We start from the raw sequence: 19,852 nt of genomic DNA, 5'->3' as shown, positions 1-19,852 counted from the left end.
TGGCTTATGTGGTGGTGGTGTAAATAATGCACTTTTCAGTGCTTAAATCTTTCATGATAAACAGTTAAAGTGCTCTGACGAAGGGAATCCTTTTTAAAAGTAACGTACCTGAATGTGCACAAAAGCTGCTGGTTTTGTATTTGTTTTGTGTTTGTTTGCAGGGTAAGAGTTTTGTAAAGACTTTTAACTTCACTGAATTATTTTCGTTGCAGGGGAAATAGATCGATGTCTGAAAAAAGTAGCGGAGGGAGTGGAACAGTTTGAAGACATTTGGCAAAAGGTGAGATCAAAATGGAAGTCATTTAACTTGAAAATAATGATGATAAATTGTTGTTCATAATTAATATTATTCTACTTTTTGATTTGCACAGCTTCACAATGCAGCTAACGCAAACCAGAAGGAGAAATATGAAGCCGACCTCAAGAAAGAGATTAAAAAACTACAGGTGAGGCAACAAAATACAAATTCTCTGGACATAACATAATGTGAATGATAAAGAGGCCGGATATATAAGGTTAATATTTGAGTGGGGCATTCGCAATATTACATTCAGTATCATATCTTAATATAACAGTATCATATCTCAATATCATGTCTCAATATCACTACTCAATATTACATGTCACGTCTCAGTATCACGTCTCAGTATCACGTCTCAATATTACATATCACATCTCAGTATCACATCTCAGTATCACGTCTCAATATCACGTCTCAATATCACTACTCAATATTACATGTCACGTCTCAGTATCACGTCTCAGTATCACGTCTCAGTATCACGTCTCAGTATTACATATCACATCTCAGTATCACATCTCAGTATCACATCTCAGTATCACGTCTCAATATCATGTCTCAATATCACTACTCAATATTACATGTCACGTCTCAGTATCACATCTCAGTATCACGTCTCAGTATTACATATCACATCTCAGTATCACATCTCAGTATCACATCTCAGTATCACATCTCAGTATCACATCTCAGTATCACGTCTCAGTATCACGTCTCAGTATCACGTCTCAGTATCACGTCTCAATATCACTACTCAATATTACATGTCACGTCTCAGTATCACGTCTCAATATCATGTCTTAATATAATTTTATTAATTTAATTTGGTTCTAGGTTTTACTTTTCCATAAAAGTTGAGCCATGTATTTTTGACAATGTGTTTTTGTCATGTTTTTTATAGACAAAATGTAGGATATTTAGATAAAAAAATGTCTTTTTAATTAACCTTTTGGGGATCATATTGTTGTCAGTAACCACCACTACAATTATGATGTTATTTATATAAAAAGGAGAACTTTAAAAATGTCTTGTTGTTTCTGATTGTGACAAATGAGCGAAGGCCATTGAGCTGCCCAGTGGTCAATGTGTGTTTGTGTTTGGGTCTATCATGTTTCAGCCCCGTCAGCCTCATGCAGCCTCCAGCGTGGACCAAACCAAGCCAAAAACCTTCACATCATCTAAACTGTTTTAACAAGTCCACACTGGTGCCTCTGCCTGACGCATCTGATGTGTCTGTATGTTTCTTTCTTTTTCTTATCGTTGCGTTGTTCACGGTTGGGTCCCGCAGCGTCTCCGAGACCAGATCAAAACGTGGGTGGCATCCAACGAGATCAAAGACAAACGGCAGCTAGTGGAGAACCGCAAACTTATAGAGACGGTGAGTAACTGCACAGAAAGGAGCGATGGAGGAAGAGAGAGAGAAAGAGAGGGGAGAGGGGGAGATTTTGGCCCATGTCCCTCAGCCCACTTCTTTAGAGAGTCCCACTTTTATATTGATCCCACATGAATTATAAAAAAAGGAGATTTACATTGAAAACATGATCATATATTTAATATTTTTGTAAACTGTAGAGTAGCAGTTTAAACTAGTGTAATAGTCCAGTCAATTATTTGAGTGAGAGTATGAAATATTTTGAGGAAGCTACTACTCAAGTAAGGGTAACCATCTATCTGTTTTTTCAGTGGGGACATAGCAAAGTTGTATCTATTTTGTAATAAGTGAACTGTGTTTTAATAATATCTAAATCATATCTAAAGGAGCGGCTCAAGAAACATTTCATTTAAAGGGCTTATACTAGGCTGTTGTCTGCTCTATTTTCTAATGTTGTTTCTTCATCACAAACAGACCTGGAGTTGTGTTTTGTTTCATTCGCACATGCTTAACACACAAACCCTGCATATTTAGGCTGAGTTCTTCTCTCAAACTGAAAACACTCTGTTCCACCTTGTGATGTCATCATGTGGCAATACAGGAAGTGCTCCACTGTGTTTTTAAACTCCATACACATCATAAGGTGGAACAAAGCATTTTGAGATTTGCAGATGTAGACAGACTAATAATAAAGTGTTACTCAAACGTGTGAATGAAACAAAACATAACTCCAGGTCTGTTTTGAGGAGGGAAACTGCATTATAATATGGCTTAAAGCTCACATTTTGCATAATATAGGACTTAATTGGTCAACATGAAGCTTTTGTCACTTGTAGACTTGCTCAAAATGAGAAGAATAACCTCTACGTTTACTTGAGTAAGAGTACTGTTACACTGTAAAATACATTACTTAAGTAGGAGTACAAGCACGGTATGTTTCTGCACTCATAATTGTATTCTAGACTGTGATACGCTGACTTTACATAGCATATGACTACAGTACAGAAGTATTTCCTCCTCTCGCCCTCTGCTTAAATCCCTGCACTCAGAGAGACGCAGCCGTGGATGTGGTTGGATTTACAGCACCTGTCCCTCAGCGTTAGAGGAATTCTATTGCTGTGCTGAAGTGAGGGCACATCTTGCCAGCTCACTCCCTGTTATCTTAGCCTGTGTCATCTGAGGTATAATACTCCCTACAACAGAAGCATAGACAGACTGGACTGGTCTAGACTGGAATGGACAACACTATCGCAAAGTCTCCGTATGCTGTGTCCCGTACTAAAGTTCTCCTTCGTTAGAACTGCAGCCTCTTCTCTTCAGCTCTCAGGCTACTACAATTTAATCTCAGCAGCTGATAATCATGATTATATTATTTTTCAATAATCATGTACATTTTCTGATGATGATGTATTTAAAAAGTTTCAATGTGCAGTTGATACTTTGCAGCCGATGTCATGAACATTTCCTGGGGGTGTGATGCTAACTGTAGGCACTCCTCTGTCAGAAGTTTGATTTAACACAATTTGACCCGAAAGAGTTAAGAGACTAAAACAGGTGAGCTGATTTGTGCTGTTAAACTAATTTCTTACACATGATTCTTAATCTAGCTCTCTCTAATCTCTCTCACCTTTTTGTTTAAAATCAAACTCCAAACAGGATCATGAACGCTCGGATTGACCACATGCTCCTGAAAATATGTTGTTTTAATCCATTTTGTGTTTTATGAAGTATCAATTGAAATAATCGTTTGACCAGTCAACTAATGGGAAAATAATTCTTTTAAGCACCTGTTCTAAGCAACCCACTCTTAGTTCCCACCCTTAGTTCCCACCCTTAGTTCCCACCCTTAGTTCCCATCCCGTGGAGGCTCTCTGGTCTTTGATGACTTCCATTGAGCTGCTATGAATACCCAGCCACCTGCCCCACAATGCACCAGCTCTGCACCTCCCTCCGCTCCTCCTGATCCAAATGTTTCCTGTGGTTTTGGGACAGGCTGCCCTGAAATTACTTGAGGAAGTGGACTCTTGGTGACAGCTTGGAGATTCAGAGAAAGAGACAGGGATAGAGAGATGTTTTCTGAAATCGTTCAGCTCAACTTCTACATCAGATCATAAGTCAGTCTCACATCTTTAGGTTTTATTTAATAGAATTTTTACCATTGTTACAGTAATTCTAAACAAGGACTAACCCAAAGGAGGACAAAAATATAGTTGAAACTGACTCTGCACAGTTGGAGTAGCACTGAGTTGGGTCAAATATTAGTTCACAGCTCAAATTTTAAACAGTCCAGATGTTTTATGAATGGACTTATATAAACTGTTAAACTAATCAAAGAATCACATGGAGAGCTTATTTAGGAACAAATGAACCTTCCAGATGCATCGGTGATATTTTAACATTTGAGAGAAAATATTAAAAACTTTAAAGTAGGGTTACTTTGTACATAATGCTGCTACTCGGGTCCTGACTATAACCAGGAAGTACTTCACACTTGTGTCGTGTGCTCAGGTCTCTGGCTCCTGTGGCTCAGAGAATAGACTTTAAAACAGCTCTGCTTGTTACAAGTCTCTCCATGGCCTAGCACCAAGTACACCTCCGACATGTTAGTGCCCTATGAACCATCTCACACTCTGAGGACTTCAGGGACCGACCTCCTGCTGGTGCCCAGAGTCAGGACTAAACATGGGGAATCAGAGTTTCAGTTTTATGGAGCTAAAACCTGGAAGAGTGAGACAGGCCTCTACTTTGACAATGTTTAAATCCGGGCTTAAATGGTCCTGTTTAGCTGTGCATACGACTGAAATGTTTTTTATTCTGTACTTTTATCTTGTAATGTAAATTTTCTGATGATTATGATGTTTTGATTTGTGATTTTAATTGTGCTATACAAATAAACTTGCCTTGCCAGAATAAGACCATGAATGGAGACGAGAGATTGCGTTCACTGCAGACATTGAATTATTGTTAAGTTGTTAATTTAAACCGCAGTCTCCATCTCGTTTATCAGTTGTTTTTCAGTCAGCCCTGGTTTTAAAACCTTGGAGCACATGGAGCACATGGAGCACTAGGGTCTGGCTGGGCTCTGAATAGATTAAATGTGTGAAAACTGTAAAGTGACACACAATATGGCCGCTGTTCTGAGCTGGCATAGAGACATGGCCGATTGTCTCTGCCATCTGTGATCACACTCTGTCCATCCCCTCATTCTCTCAAATCTGACACAACATGTACAAACCAAGAGCTGTTTACATGCAGCAGAGTAGCTAAAGTGTATTGTTAAAGTAGGACTGCAAGATTAATGGCATTCATCGATTTTTATTTTTTATTTACAAATCTTGTCTTGGTTTGACTTCACTATTGTAGAGTTTTATATTTGATATTTCTAGTATCAGACTTACTGCTGTCTCATCATGACCCGGTGCTCCTGATTATAACAGTAAGGATGGGCGAAATCTAGAGTCTTTTTTTTCTGTGGGGACATTTATCATGACCTTAACTTTGCACTACTTAAAGGTTTTATATTACGCTATTTTCTGATCTGTTGTAATGTTGTTTCCTCATCACAAACAGACCTGGAGTTGTGTTTCATTCACACATGTTTAACACACAAACCCTACAGATTTAGGCTATTTTATTCTCTCAAACTAAAAACATCTGTTCCACCTTGTGATGTCATCATGTGGTAATTTTCCACTGTGTTTCTAAACTCCATACACCGTCACTAGAATAATTTTGGATGATATTAGCCCTGGAATTGTCAATCTCTACTGAACTAAACTTAAAAAGTAGCTGTTAACTTAAAAAACTACCACTACATGACATCAGAAAGTGGAGCAGAGCATTTTGAGCTGTGGAGATGTTGACAATACTCTTGGATAACGCAAACACATGTGAATGAAACAAACCACAACTCCAGGTATGTTTTTGATGAGGAAACAATATTATAACATAGATCAGAAAATAGTGTAATATGGGCCCTTTAATAACTGCTAGTCCTGCTGTATATTGTTTTAGGTCAAACTCTTTCTAAAACTTGAAAAGCCTGTATTTATAATGACCCAGAGTCCCAGACTGGGTTTCTATTGAGGCTGGCCAGCGTCTAATAATACTTTCTCTGTTCTTTGATGTCTGCAGCAAATGGAGCGGTTCAAGATCGTAGAGAGAGAAACTAAGACCAAAGCATACTCTAAAGAGGGTCTTGGCCTGGCCCAGAAAGTGGACCCGGCTCAGCGGGAGAAGGAGGAGGTCGGCACGTGGCTAACGGTCAGTACACTAATCACTCTTATGAGCTTTTAGTCATCTTATAATTTTACCTTCCCAAAAACATACCTGGACTTGTGTTTTGTTTCATCCACACATATTTAAGTAACTCTTTATTATTAGTCTGTTTACATCTCTAAAGCTCAAAATGCTCTGTTCCACCTTGTGATGTCATGTAGTGGTAGTTTAGTACAGTCAGGACTGCCAGTTCCACGGCTAAAATCATGGAACTGAGCGTTTTCTGTTTGAGAGAAGAACTCAGCCTAAATATGCAGGTTTGTGTTTTAAACATGTGAATGAATCAAAACACAACTCCAGGTCTGTTTGTGATGTGTGATTGTGATGAGGAAATAAGATTATATCACAGATAAGACAATATATTTTTGTATTGCACTATATTATACCTGAGAGCCTTTAGGAAGGACAATACACCTGTTTTACATCCAGTGTCTGCTTAAACTATTACATGGAGTGATTGTGAATGTGTTCATTGATTTAAAGTTATAATGTTATGATTTTGAAATAGCGGTTGTTTGTTTGTTTTGCTGTAGAATACGATAGACACGCTAAACATGCAGGTGGACCAGTTTGAAAGTGAAGTGGAGTCTTTATCAGTCCAAACCAGGAAAAAGAAAGGCGACAAAGAGGTGAGTACCCACAATGCACCTGTCCTGCCTCTGTCTGCTGTCCTCTGTCTGCTGTCCCGCTCCTTTATGGCCCTCAACACTATCTCATCTCTGCTATCTGCTGCTCTGCTTTACAACAGAAAGGTTGCATGATACAGCTTTACAATTCAGCTTGTGTCCAGGAATGATAACCTCACTGACCTCCTGCAAAGAAAATCTTTGGACATGAACAGAGGAGGTGCAGAGGAGGGACACTGAATATATGATTGTTTTTGTTTCATTTCAGAGCAAACTTGTAGCAGTTTGTAAAATTGGATTGTATGTTTTTTAAATCGTGTTAGAATAAAATCATTATAATTCTGTGCTGGAAGAACAGTCCCAGACATTTCCTGTTGTCTATTACTGAGATGGCATTAGACTTCAGAATAGCACGATCATTAAATTATAACATGGCTCAGTCCCGTGTCGGCATGTGTTTCCTGCATTAGCACGTGTGGTCATAGTGATGCATCCACACACACTGAGGCATTATTGTGTTAATATTGACACAGATGAAATGCATTACATGGTCAAATCGCACTAATGCAGCTGGTGGTACTTATACACCAGAACACAGGCAGTTTATAATGTGATTTCAACAAACTTTTAACAACACAAAACTATATGGACTAAAACTGTTGTTCTCAATGTGAGGTACAGGGGATATTTGTTATATTAACCTGCAGTTATTGTGAACGATTACATTTCTTGATTTAGTATTTTAAAAAAGGAGACAAAAAAACAAAGCTATGCTGTGTAACGAACACACCTGTTTACAGTTTGTTTGTTGGCTACATCTATTGAACTACATTGAGTGTGAACTGTCCCTCAGTCATGTTTTGCATAAGAGAAAAGAGATAATGTATGTCTGACATCATTCATCTCCTATTTATAACTCCATCCTCAGACCTAAATCAAAACAAGGAAAACAATAGTGCTTTCCCGTGTGCTTATAAGTGTGAGAGCATCATTGGAAGTCTGAACCATTATGAAAAATATGACTCAGGCACAGTTCACACTTAGTGTAGCTCAATAGACCTAGTCAACAAACAGAAATGGTAAACAAACAGGTGTGTTAGTGTCAGTGTAGTGTTAGCTCCTCCCTTCAGACAGATATAAGGCAGTGTCCGGCAGTGATCTGAACAGAGCTGAAGAAGCGGCTTGGATGAGCAGCCCAATGTCTTCACTCTAAAACTTTTGTCCAGTGACAGAATAAAATTTTTCTTTTGCTATGGATCATACCTGAATGACTGAGGGATTACACAGAAATACACTGTGTATTTTTTCTGGCCGCGGTGTTATCTCTGTGGAGATATTATTGCTTTGCCTGGAATATGATTATGGCATATAACATCCATTTTACAGTTACTAGGTGTTTTTACTGCTCAAAAACATGAATTGTTATTGTGAGTCTCCACAGATCTGACCTGTAAGTTGGCCTGGTGGTATCATTTGCTTGTCTCCTTGAAAATAGGACTATCCACAGTAAGGAATTACGTATCTATGGAGACAAGCAGATGGTGGACCCTCCATCAGAAAAGTTACATAGTGCAGCTTTGTAACTAAGAGTAGCCCTAAACTGAAAGGAGGCAAATTTTATTAACAAAGCAAATAGTAACACGATGGTTTAACATAGTAGTTTAATGTTATATAGGCCTTCGTGGTGTCATGATACAAACATTTCACACTCAATTTTGATACTAAGGAATACAGTCTATTCTCAATACTGATTCTGATACCACAATGATAGTTAAAACAAACCTTCTTTAGACAATATAATGTGATTTTCAATATTAAATGGTAGTACTTTCTTTTCTATTCCCATGTGTCCTTATATCTGTGTAATCCCTCAGTGTCCAGGTACGTTATTATTAGTCCATGGGTGTATACTACTCTGTGTCTTATACTTGTTCTGATACAGCTCAAGATTATTTTAAAGCTGTTACTTCATCAGTATCTAGTTTCTTCAAAGTACCAACTCATGAAATATGTGTTTTTTAGTGTGAAAACTTATGGGCCCATTGGTATAAAACATAAACAAAAGCGTGTATTTGTGCTGTTAAAGTGCTATAGAAAATGTACAGAGTGTTATGAAATATTGAAGTCAGGAGAGGCGGTGCATTAGTCCATTAGTGGTACACCTGGTCTATGCCACTGTACCTCACCTGTTTAAACTTTAACATGTGTGTTTTTGAGCTGCCGGAAACCTCCTCACGATGATTAAGGTCCTCTTTCATTATTGATGTCTGGTGTGTTATGAGTCCCAATGCCCCCAGAGTGTTGGATATTACATTATATAATATTAGTAATGCATAAGTAATGTTATTATAGAGGAAACACTGCTCTGTGGACACTGAGCATGAAATATCAATACTTAAAGAGGACCTATTGTGCTTATGTCAGCTCTATAGTCATAATCTATGACACCAGTGGATCATTATGTTATAATTTGCACGTTTTAAATCACAATATTCATCTAAAATGATTTAATAAAAGAAACACGTCAACTGACTTCCACGTTAGAAAACTACCGTGCCCAATGGAAGATGACTAAAATTGGAGAACGAAGTATAGAGCAGTGGGTGTGTACCAGGAAAACAACTTCGAGAGGGTAAATGAGAAGGAAACAACTATAACATGGTTTAAAAGCTCTGAAAAGTCGATTTCACATAAGTGGTCCGCTCTAACGCTGATTGTATGTTAAGTTTTAGCTTAAGATATAAAAGTTCATCTATAAGGCTTTTTTATTGTAATCTTTGTGACAAGCATTGATTTATGTTGGACAGTTATTCTGTTCAGAGAGCTCATCTTAACTGGTTCGTGAGTGTTAACATTTAAGACAAGACTGAAATTAAACTATTACAAAAGTCACTTGCCTTTCAGAACATGTTTCCATAGATTAGTCCCAACCAATATACGCTACCTGTGTCTTTATTTTCATGATCGTTTGTATTATAGATTCTCACTGAAGCCATCAAAACTATGAATAACACGTGTGAAATGTAGCAAACAAAAAAAAACTTTTTCTAAATTGTTCTAAATTTTGGTCACTAGTTTGCACTTTTGGCATTTGTTGACCCTGGTGTGGCCACAGCTGTGAAGTGAAAACCATTTCAGGAGACTTCATGATGAAGCCCATTGAGACGAGGACAAGGGTTTGCAGCTGTCCACGAGGCAAAGGGTGGATACTTTGACAATTTCAGTATAAAATATATTTTTAAAATGTTGAGTTATTTCACTTCTATTACTACATAACTATATACATCTTTCACCATATATTTGATGCCTTCTGTTTGTATATAAAATGTGGGAAGTAGTAAAAATAAAGAACATCACTGAATGTGAGTGTATCCACACTTTTGACTGATAGTGTTCATTTTCAGGGGCTGATGGCTTATGTATGAGGATATATTTATCAATGCAGTTATAGATCCACAGGGTTAACAGTTTATGTACTGGGCAGTTTAGTTGTATAGATTTTGTTCTGACAATTGCAATTTTGATTTGTTTGTGCTTTGTAGAGCTGTATTACTTTAATCGTTTATTCGATTAATCAGTCAATGGAGTCTTGGTTAGTTTTAGATTATAAGGATTTTTATGAGATAGCGGCAGAAAGGAGGAGTCAGTGAGTGAGTTAGCTCAAGATTTGGTGTTTTTGGTATTTTTATTTTTTTTTTTAAGTTCAAATGAATTACTTGTATGGTCCATTACAGATGCAAACTAACGACTAAAGTGTTTCATTCTGCTTTTTATTTATTGCAGCTCATGATTTTTTTATTTTTTTTTATTTTTATTTTTTTTAACAATGTTGTAGATTTAGAATAATTTTGTCATTTAAATCTGCTCTTTGGTTTTCGTGTCAGAGGCATAAATGAGTTTCAATTTTATCGCTTATCGTCTATATTTATTTCAACGATGTATCAAACTTCAAAATGCCTAGTGAGTGCAGTTTGAGTCAGATACACAGAAATATGGAATAGTTTTGAGAGGTTTTGTTTTTAGTTGCCCACAGATCTAGTGATTTGATCGATCGCGTCGCAGTTCTATCGATTTCTTGCGATATCTGACAGAGGTAGCTCTGCCTTTTCAGTTTTGTAAAAGCAGCTTGACTGGGGGAAAGGTTGGAGCCCCCTGGTGGTGCTGAATGTTATTGAATTTGTAATGACTAATGATCTCTTTCTCCGCAGAAACAGGACAGAATCGAGGAGCTGAAAAAGTTCATTGAGAGGCATCGGTTTCACATCGGGATGCTGGAGACGATCTTGAGGATGCTGGACAATGACTCAGTGCAGGTGGACGCCATCAGGAAAATCAAGGTACTGCAACCGTCATTAAAGGAACAAACTGAGATTCAAACAAGATGCATCGTGCTTGTGTCTGCTCTATAGTTTAAGTAAAAGTTTGACCTCACCCTCTCAATGTTGTTTTTTTTTTTTACTTATTTTGACTACTTTTATACACATACAGAAGACATCAAATATATGAAGTAAGACATATATGGAATTATGTAGTAAAGAAAAAACAAAGTGACAATGCAAAGGTTTTTTTTCTTCACAACATAATTCCATATATCTTTTATATGTATATATATATATAATGTAAAACGTAGTAAAAATAAAGAATGAGAAAGGTGCGTCCAAACTTTTGAGTGCTTTAAAGTTGGAAAAGCTGCACATCACACTAGCAAGCAGCTGATTTTTTTTTTCATTTGTACCAAAATAACTACGTGACTGTACCGGATCTTACTGTATTGCTTTTCAAGAAAATAAAATGGGATAAGTCAGTACGGAGCAGTGGGCTTTTGCCGGTGATGGTGAAAACTGAGTTGATCGGCAAAAAGGTGTCTTGAAAATAAGTGATTAAAAATTGCGTTTAAACATTCAAGAATCACTCCAAATACAACTTCAGGGGGGTAAGTGAGAAGGGGAAACAACTATAACATTAGGTCACATTTTTATATAGCGCCTTTCCACCTACAAGGCACTCATAACATGGCTAAAAGCTCTGACAGGTCGATTATGCAGAACAGGTCTGATTGAAAGGGGCATGCTAAGAGCTTTGACTAATGTTATAATGGTGTTCCCTTACTGTAAGCTTACCTAAGTTTTTTGTATTTTTTTACTCTGAATCCTGCATTTGGGGCTTGAGAACCCAGAACATTTTTGTTTAGATCTCCTGTACGTGCAATTATTAAAAAACATTCAGACTTCGGGTCATTTTTTTCAACAGCTTGTTACGGTGAAATGCCACTGTAAAGAGGTTGGGCTCATTTTAGAGTTTTTAACAGGAAGTCAATGGAACTGTTTTTGTTTCATGAAGTATTTAAAATCAATATGAGTTTTTTTACAAGATTTACAATAAACAAAATGTAAGAAATGTGTTGTATGTGTACTTTTAATACTAAATCTCTGGAAAACAACATATTATGTCTCTTTAAATCTATTGTTCATATTGGCTCTTTCCAAAATAGTGCCATGTATCTCACTAGATCAGGTTGTGCAGGTTTTGTATTTGTTCCTGTTGTAACCTCCTCTCTCTCTCTCTCTATCTCTCTCTTTCTCTTCTTTAAAGGACGATGTGGAATATTACATCGACTCATCGCAGGATCCAGACTTTGAGGAGAATGAGTTTATTTATGACGACATCGATCTGGAAGACATTCGTAAGTACAGTCTGACAGTGAAACAACAAACACTGTAATATTACTTTCAACAAACCTAACTATTTGCTGACTGCACTGTAAATATTAAAGCAACACTGTGTAAGTTTCTGGTGATAGTATGTCGCCTGCTTGTTTCCATACTCTGGAATTTTCTCCATGGAGCCAGATACGTTTTATCCCAAAGGAACTAATTTCCATTGAAAAGAGTAGGGGGAGGTCCTAGGACAGGTCAGAGCCAGGTTTACAGTAACAGGGGGCATGTTTTTCAGTGCAACACCCAAAAAAGACATGCTTTACTTGCAGTTTATTTTTGGGCTAGAAACTTACACGGTGGGGCTTTAGAGGAATTGAATGTTTTTCTATGTGTGTTTTTGTTAAAAGAAACACTAAAAACTGTAATTATTTGAACATGCTTATCTGAAATCTGAGACAGCGTTTATACACTGTTGAATCGTCTTTGTTACAGCTCCGTCGTTGATGGCCACGTCTCCTCCAGGACACTCACATTTAGAGGATGAGATCTTCCAGCACTCGAGCAGCACCCCCACCTCCACCACCTCCTCCTCCCCCATCCCTCCATCACCTGCCACATGCACTGCAGTAAGTACAGTCTAGACCATAGACTGTATAAAGAAGTGGACTAAGTGAGTTTGACATCACTCACAGTGTTTGGCTCCAGTCAAATGAAGCTCATCGAGGCTAGAGCAGTTACAGGGGTCGATTTGGAGCAGAGTTCCATATTTGGAAATCCGTAGCTAGTATCATAGCAACCAAAGAGCCAATCAAGAACAAGGCTGTTGAAGGTAATGCCCTTTCCCGCTTGCACCGCTTGTTTAGCAGGGAGCGGGTGCTTAGCAACACTGTCAATAAAACTTGCTGCTAACGCTAGCAGGAGCAACCTCTGGGGAAAAAAGGCGCCTGATTTGTCTTTTATTAATGTTCGTACCTTGCTTTACGGACACAGTAGGAAATAAAAACACCAGGATCATGTACAGCGGGTTAATACGAACATTTTAATACTAAAATGATGAGCCTGACAGCAGCAGTTACAGAGCGATGGACCACAGTTTTTTAAAAGAAAGTGAATTAAGTCGATGGAGCCATAAGCATGCCCATGGTCTCTTCTAATTCGGAACGTGGCGGCTAGCAGGTTAGTTATGTCCATTTATATATACGTTCTATAGTCTAGACCCTACTAAAGTAACAAGGAACTTTCCAGACATGCTTTTTACCAAAGTAGTTTAATAACACACAATATAGGCCAAAAAGAAACTACCTGGTTATGTACAATCAGTGGAAAAAGTTTAATACAGTATTAGGTGAAACATTTTTGGAAGCATTGCTCAAAGGTGCTAAAAAGAGCTTACATTTTATTAGAACTGGTCGATATGGCAAAAATGAGTTGTGGTTTTTTTTTTGTTTTTTTTTCCCAAACTAAAAATGGCTTTCAGTATTGATTTCACGAATATAAAAAACTTTGTATCGACGAGAAATAGCTACATTTCTTCCTCCAAAGTCTGAACTTTGCTCCCAACCACATGAGTATTGGCTGTAGACCTCTCCATTAAAAAGACAAAAGATGATCATTGACCATTATGACATGCCTGGATCTGTATCTCGATTCAAACGTGATTAATTGCACAGCCTTTACATTATATCATCCAGAGGTCTTACAAACAGCCATGTTTTTTGCCCCCTCTGTATCAGGTCTAATAATCTTGACAGTGTAATATTAGTAGTTGAGTGAACTGGAGCTCTTTGTGGAGCCAGGTCAAACCATTATTTAAGTCTGTGTGGGATAATTGTATATATTGTCACGGTCTATTCCCTTTATGTCACCTGCTCTTGAGTTCCTGCCCACACGAGCAGAGACTGAAGAGGTGTTATAGCTGCGATGACAAAGAGGAGGAGGTGGGCTGGGGTACAACTTAAACGCTGCTTTAAAACTAGTTTAAGTTGTCAACTATACATTACTTTGTGTCATAAGTATGTTGTTCTATCTAGGGTTGTTCCCATTTTTCAGGTATCGATATCGGCAAGTGCTCGGACCAAATCACAGATCTAATACCACTTTGTATTTCCAGAATAAAGACCCGTAGATTCAAGCACAGCCGCTGTTGATGTCTGCGGCTAATGCTAATGCTAACACCCAGACCAGGTTAAAGGCAGACTGTGGAGGCTCTGCAGACACTTAAAATACGCTAATAATGACAGAAAAGATAGATAGAAAGATTGTGTTACCTCTTTGATACCTTCATTTAGTCTTTGGAGTGGACGCTGAACTTGGTAAAATAACTACGGAGAGTGCAGCCTGGCAACACAGGCTTTGTTTCCTCTGCATAATGATCCTTGTGCTCTGAGGATTAGGTCTTTTTCCAGGCCTCACTGCTGTTTTTATCCTCGCTCTGTGGTACAAAGTGACTAAGTAGAAAAGTAAAAGTGCTTAAATCAGCACAACTCATCATCAGGAACATTTTACATCTGACTCTGACACTTTAGTCTCAAAATCTCATTTATTCTGTAGATGTTCGTTACAGAGAGACTTACCACAGTTATTTTTGCTCTTGTACTGAAACAAATTGGAGTAGCCTTAGTTTACTTCTTCATACTCTGCGGTATCAGACTGGTATCGATATAAGGCTAAACATCGGGGTTGGATCCAAAAAAACAATGGCGTCGGAACAACAGGAAAAAACTTTCTTGTGAGATATTTTTCTCATGTGCACAAAACACTTGTCTCTTGTTCTCATGGACCAAACCTTGTATTTCATCTTGTGGAAATTGTCTGGTCCCACCGCTGTTATTTATGAATTTTAGATGAAAAAGAATGTATTACTTATTATATGTTCTTTGTTTGTCTCTAGGAAAACTCGGAGGATGACAAAAAGAGAGGAAGGTCAACAGATAGTGAAGTTGGTCAAGTAAGTTTGGTGATTTTTGCTGCCACTATGCTGTCGACCTTAGAGCTTTTAAAATACTTCTCTGCTAGAACTGGGCCCAATTCCAACTGGGCCTTTCAACTCAGGAGAACAAAACCATTATTTTTTATGATTTAAGTTTTAAAGATGGCTATTCAACTTTTTGCTAATTAACACTTGAATTGTTATCCACTTTTGAATACTTAAAAAATCTGTTCATTATTATTAAATGATTCTCTCATCGTCCACTTGCAAAAAGGTGTTTCAAGTGAGGACCTGAGTCTCATTAAAAGTTGATGGGCTCCTTATCCTTGCCTTCTTTATCAAATTAGCACAAATGCAATAATATTAATGTAGTATTATTATTATTATTATCATTATTATTATTATTATTGCATTATGAAGTCTCGGGTGCCTAAAGTTGTGAACTTTAGACGATGTTTTTAATAACACATGTAAATTATGAGGCTTTTTTTTTAAATAAATCTTTTTAAAAACATTGTTTAGCCTGATACATTTTCTACAGTGTTTTCTACACTTGATAGTGCAAACTTCCTACTTTTTGCACATTGATTTTCAGGGTCCCCTAAATTATAAAAGACAAATACATTAAAGGTCTTGTTCAAAATTATGCAAAACTGACTCTTGTGACCTTTAAGCCATGTTTTAATCTTGTTACCTCCACAAAAACAGACTTGGAGTTGTGTTTTGTTTCATTCACACATGTTTGACTAACACTTTATTATTAGTCTGTAACATCTCCAAAGCTCAAAATGCTCTGTTCCACCTTGTGATGTCATGAAGTAGTAGTTTTCAAGTCAACAACTACCTTTTATGTTTGGTTCAGTGTAGTTTGGCAATTCCAGAGCTGAAATCTCTTGAATAATATCTAAATGATTCTAGTAAAGGTGTGTAGAGTTTAAAAACACAGTGGAGCACTTTCTGTATTAACACATGACATCACAAGGTGGAACAGAGTGTTTGAACTCAGCCTAAACATGCAGGGTTTGTGTGTAAAACATGTTTGAATGAAACAGAACAAAACCCCAGGTATGTTTTTGATGAGGAAACATGGCATTCATCAGAAAATTGTGTGATATGGACCCTTTAAAATAATGAATAAATATGAATAAATGTAATTACTATTATTACGTGTGTCTTTTTTGCAGTCTCCTGTGAAAAACGGAAACCCGTCGCTGCTCTCTTCCTCTTCCTCCTCCTCATCCTCCGTGTCAGGTCTTACCTCTTCCTCGTTCGTCTCCATGGCGACCATCTCAGGCGGCGTGGCCAACAGCAGCGGCAGCATCATCAGCAACAGCCTCAGTAACAGCAGCCACTCCCCCTTGCTCCACCTTTCCAACAACACCTCATCCGGCAGCTATAGCAACGCCACACAACAACCTCCGCACTCGTTGGCACAACCGCAAAGTATCCTGCCTAAAAATTCCCAAAACTCCACTGCCTCTGTACCAAGCGCCAACAACCACTCAGCGTCTTCGGGACCGTCCCCACCCAACGTTAGCATTCAGGGTCCAATAATGCCCTCGTCACAGCCTCCTATAGGGTCAACTTCCAACAGTTTAGGATTAAATTTGGGGCTGTCTCTTGGTAAAGCGCCCGGTTCCATAGCGACTAGTCCAATGTCCAGCAGTCTTGGTTTATCAGGGATGCCGGCGTCCCTTAGTTCGTTATCAGGCTTATTATCAAGCTCAACCCCAACTCCGTATGCCCAAGCTGCAGCGATAGGAACTACGTCGGGTCTTCCTGGGTCGCTAGGTGGAGTTAGCACATCTTTAAGTTCAGTTACAGTAGGCGGTCCCACGTCAAGTTTGGTGGTAGGGGGCGCTATTGGGGCGGGGATTTTGGGTTTGGGGTCTTCAGGTTCCTCCGTGGTGCAGGGGTCTTCGTTGCTCTCTCAAAGCCCAGGAGGCAGTCTTGCGCCGGGCAGCGGAGTGGGCGTCATTGGCAGCAACGGAGCCAACTCAGGGTCCAACAGCACAGGGAGCAACGCACTGTCCATCAGACCGTCTAGCCAGCAGAAGCAGAACGGGAGCTCCAGTGAGTAGCATATGGGACATGGGGAACACTTTATAAGAAATATACTTTAATTAGCAAAAATAAAACATGAGGAAAGACTTAAAGGAACTAGAATCACAACTGAACCTGTGTTGCCAGGTCCTTAACCTACAGATAAAGGTCACATACAAGTTTTTGTCATTCTCAGTATATGGACAGCACAGACTGCAGCAGCAGAGGCACTGATTAATGATTGGCTGCAGGTGCTGGGGTTTAGGTAGTGAGGATTCAGATCAGAGAGAGTCCTTTTAGGTTTAAACCAACTGGATTTCAGCATTGAAACTGGCAACCCAAATGAGATACCCATGTGAGTCTAAGTTTATTTATACGGCTCATGTATCAGTATCAGTAAAAGCTACATTTGACTGGGACATGACGCCTCATAACTGGGGACAAAGGTCAAGTTTATGAAATTTTAAATCTAAATCTTAGCACCTTTTAAGGAAACTGTAAATCTGTTTCATTGCTTTGCCTGGAATGTTCTACAGTATAGCATTAAAATTGTATATCTAAAATAGACAAGCAGGTGTCACCAGCAGGCCAAGGTCAGATCTGTGGAGAGGCGAGTAATTATGACCTTTTGCCTTTTTTTTGGCAATTAAAACTCCAGTATTTGAAACCATGCAAAATAGATTATTGTAACTCCATTCTATGAAACACTCCAGGCTAAGCACTAACATCTCCATTAGACTTACTCAGGAAAACTTACTTAGTGCACCTTTAATTCATAATGAACACCCTGTGTCATTCTTAATAAACTTAATAACTACTTAATTAATTCCCTAACCCCTTAATTAAGTTACTGAGGCTGAATCGAAACTTGTTGATTTAAAAACAGTGTCCCCGTGACTGTGATTCCACCTGCTTTAGTCCATGGGGATGATAATGCTTTGCCTGCATTTGCCTGGTATTTAACTTGTCTATCTCCATGGCAACAAGCAGGTAATGCCACTACTTGGATTAGGAGTGCATGCTTTATAACAGTTTTTTTTGGCTCAATACATTTTAAAGTCCACACTGTTATCCCAGAGTCCACCGTTTTCCACTCTACGATTGCTGTTTCACATTTGATAACTAAAAATAATTGTATAAAATATGTATGCTTAACAAGAGGAGGTGTATTTAATAAAGTACCACAATTAAAACAAAAGTAAAAAGCCAGTTAAGCACAATAAAAGACCTTTTAAGTGCTTGTCATTGTAAACCTACACAGTTCCCAACCAGCTCTGAATAATGATAACGATCTTAATAATCTTTACCTCTGCAGTTACACTCCCAGAGCTCTTTAAGTGCTTTTGTTATCGCACAGAAATCTCATAACACCAAATGCTCACACAGCCAGCAAATAATTCATTAGCGACACATTATCAAGAGAAAACCAGGCCCTGTTTCCGCTCCAGACAGACTGTGGATCACACTTAGAGCTCAGTAATAGTTAATCACGAATTAAGAAAACATAGAATGAGAGTGTGTGTCCAAACTTATAGAATTAATTAGTAAAAACGTTATGTTAAATAACTGTACTGAATATTTTTTGACAAATTAGAGACTGGCTACTTCGAGGATTTGAATGGAAAATAAAAATAAACATACTTAGTAGAATTATTTAACTTTTTGTCTTTACTACTTAATTCCATATATTTTACTTTAGATATGTGATGTCTTCTGTATGTATATAAAATATAAAAAGTAGTAAAAAAAAAACAAAAAAACATGTTGCCTGAGAGGGTGTGTCCAATCTTTTGACTGGTTGTGTATGTACAAAATTGCCTCAAGGGATTCGTTTTAGAGCTGCACGAGTTTGAACTACGACGAGTATTGCAATTGTAATTATTTCATTGAAAAAGTAGGATTCTGTTCAGGCACATTGTAAAAAACTCCAGGTGTGTTAACATTTGAGAAAAAAACAGAAGAAATATGAACTGGTACAAATACAAGAATCTAAAGACTACAGGCACAACAGGATTTTTATATCAAAAGCCAGAATATGTAGTTCTTTGCAGAGAATTATTCCATTATATAAACAATCCCAGTCTTTCAGATGAACATTCTGGGTTCATAGAAAGGGTTTTGCATTGTACTGTGTAATGTGCATAATAGTGACGTCTAGTATTTTAATCCGAATTAAAGCTTCATTACTTTTTTATTTTCCCAGGTTACAGTGCCGTGGTAGCCGACAGCACAACAGACTCCGCCCTCAGCAGTGCCAGCCAATCACAGAACAGCCAATCCTCATCTCTCTCCTCTTCAGCCAATCAGCCGTGAGTGAAATCAAATCAGAGAACGTCAATGTTTCTTTAGTATAAGGCTGCGTTAACCCTGGACCAACACTCACTACTGGCTGTAATGAGGACCAAAGGCTGGTTTGGTCCTCATTACAGCCCATTTTAGTCCTGATGTAGATTTGGGTTTGTCCGGTTATAGTCCTGGTTTAGTTTTGGGTTAAGTTCCAATTTGTTTTTTTTGTTGTGTGAATGCACCCTTTATCTATGTCTTCAGTCAGGCCATTATTTGGGACCTGCTAACCTGGTAGTTTTATGCTAGTTAATATTTCAGCCCTCCCTTAAATGTAATTGCTCCTGAATGTTTTAAAATAAC

At 38.2% G+C, this 19,852-nt stretch overlaps 1 protein-coding gene across 1 annotated transcript in view; it reads left to right on the top strand.

Moving 5' to 3' along the window:
- cnot3b (CCR4-NOT transcription complex, subunit 3b) overlaps positions 1-19,852 on the top strand; it is a 39,299-nt gene that overhangs the window by 11,816 nt on the left and 7,631 nt on the right. The window contains exons 3-13 of the mRNA XM_033975341.2: positions 213-280; positions 372-446; positions 1,590-1,679; positions 5,808-5,936; positions 6,485-6,580; positions 10,786-10,914; positions 12,170-12,260; positions 12,727-12,860; positions 15,125-15,181; positions 16,348-17,236; positions 19,410-19,515. Of these exons, the coding sequence (XP_033831232.1) occupies positions 213-280; positions 372-446; positions 1,590-1,679; positions 5,808-5,936; positions 6,485-6,580; positions 10,786-10,914; positions 12,170-12,260; positions 12,727-12,860; positions 15,125-15,181; positions 16,348-17,236; positions 19,410-19,515 (1,864 nt within the window). The remainder of the gene's footprint in view (positions 1-212; positions 281-371; positions 447-1,589; positions 1,680-5,807; positions 5,937-6,484; positions 6,581-10,785; positions 10,915-12,169; positions 12,261-12,726; positions 12,861-15,124; positions 15,182-16,347; positions 17,237-19,409; positions 19,516-19,852) is intronic.

The sequence above is a fragment of the Periophthalmus magnuspinnatus genome, chromosome 11, assembly GCF_009829125.3.
Source record: "Periophthalmus magnuspinnatus isolate fPerMag1 chromosome 11, fPerMag1.2.pri, whole genome shotgun sequence".
In the NCBI taxonomy this organism is placed as follows: Eukaryota; Metazoa; Chordata; class Actinopteri; order Gobiiformes; family Gobiidae; genus Periophthalmus; species Periophthalmus magnuspinnatus.
This window is presented reverse-complemented; position numbering and strand designations above follow the sequence as displayed.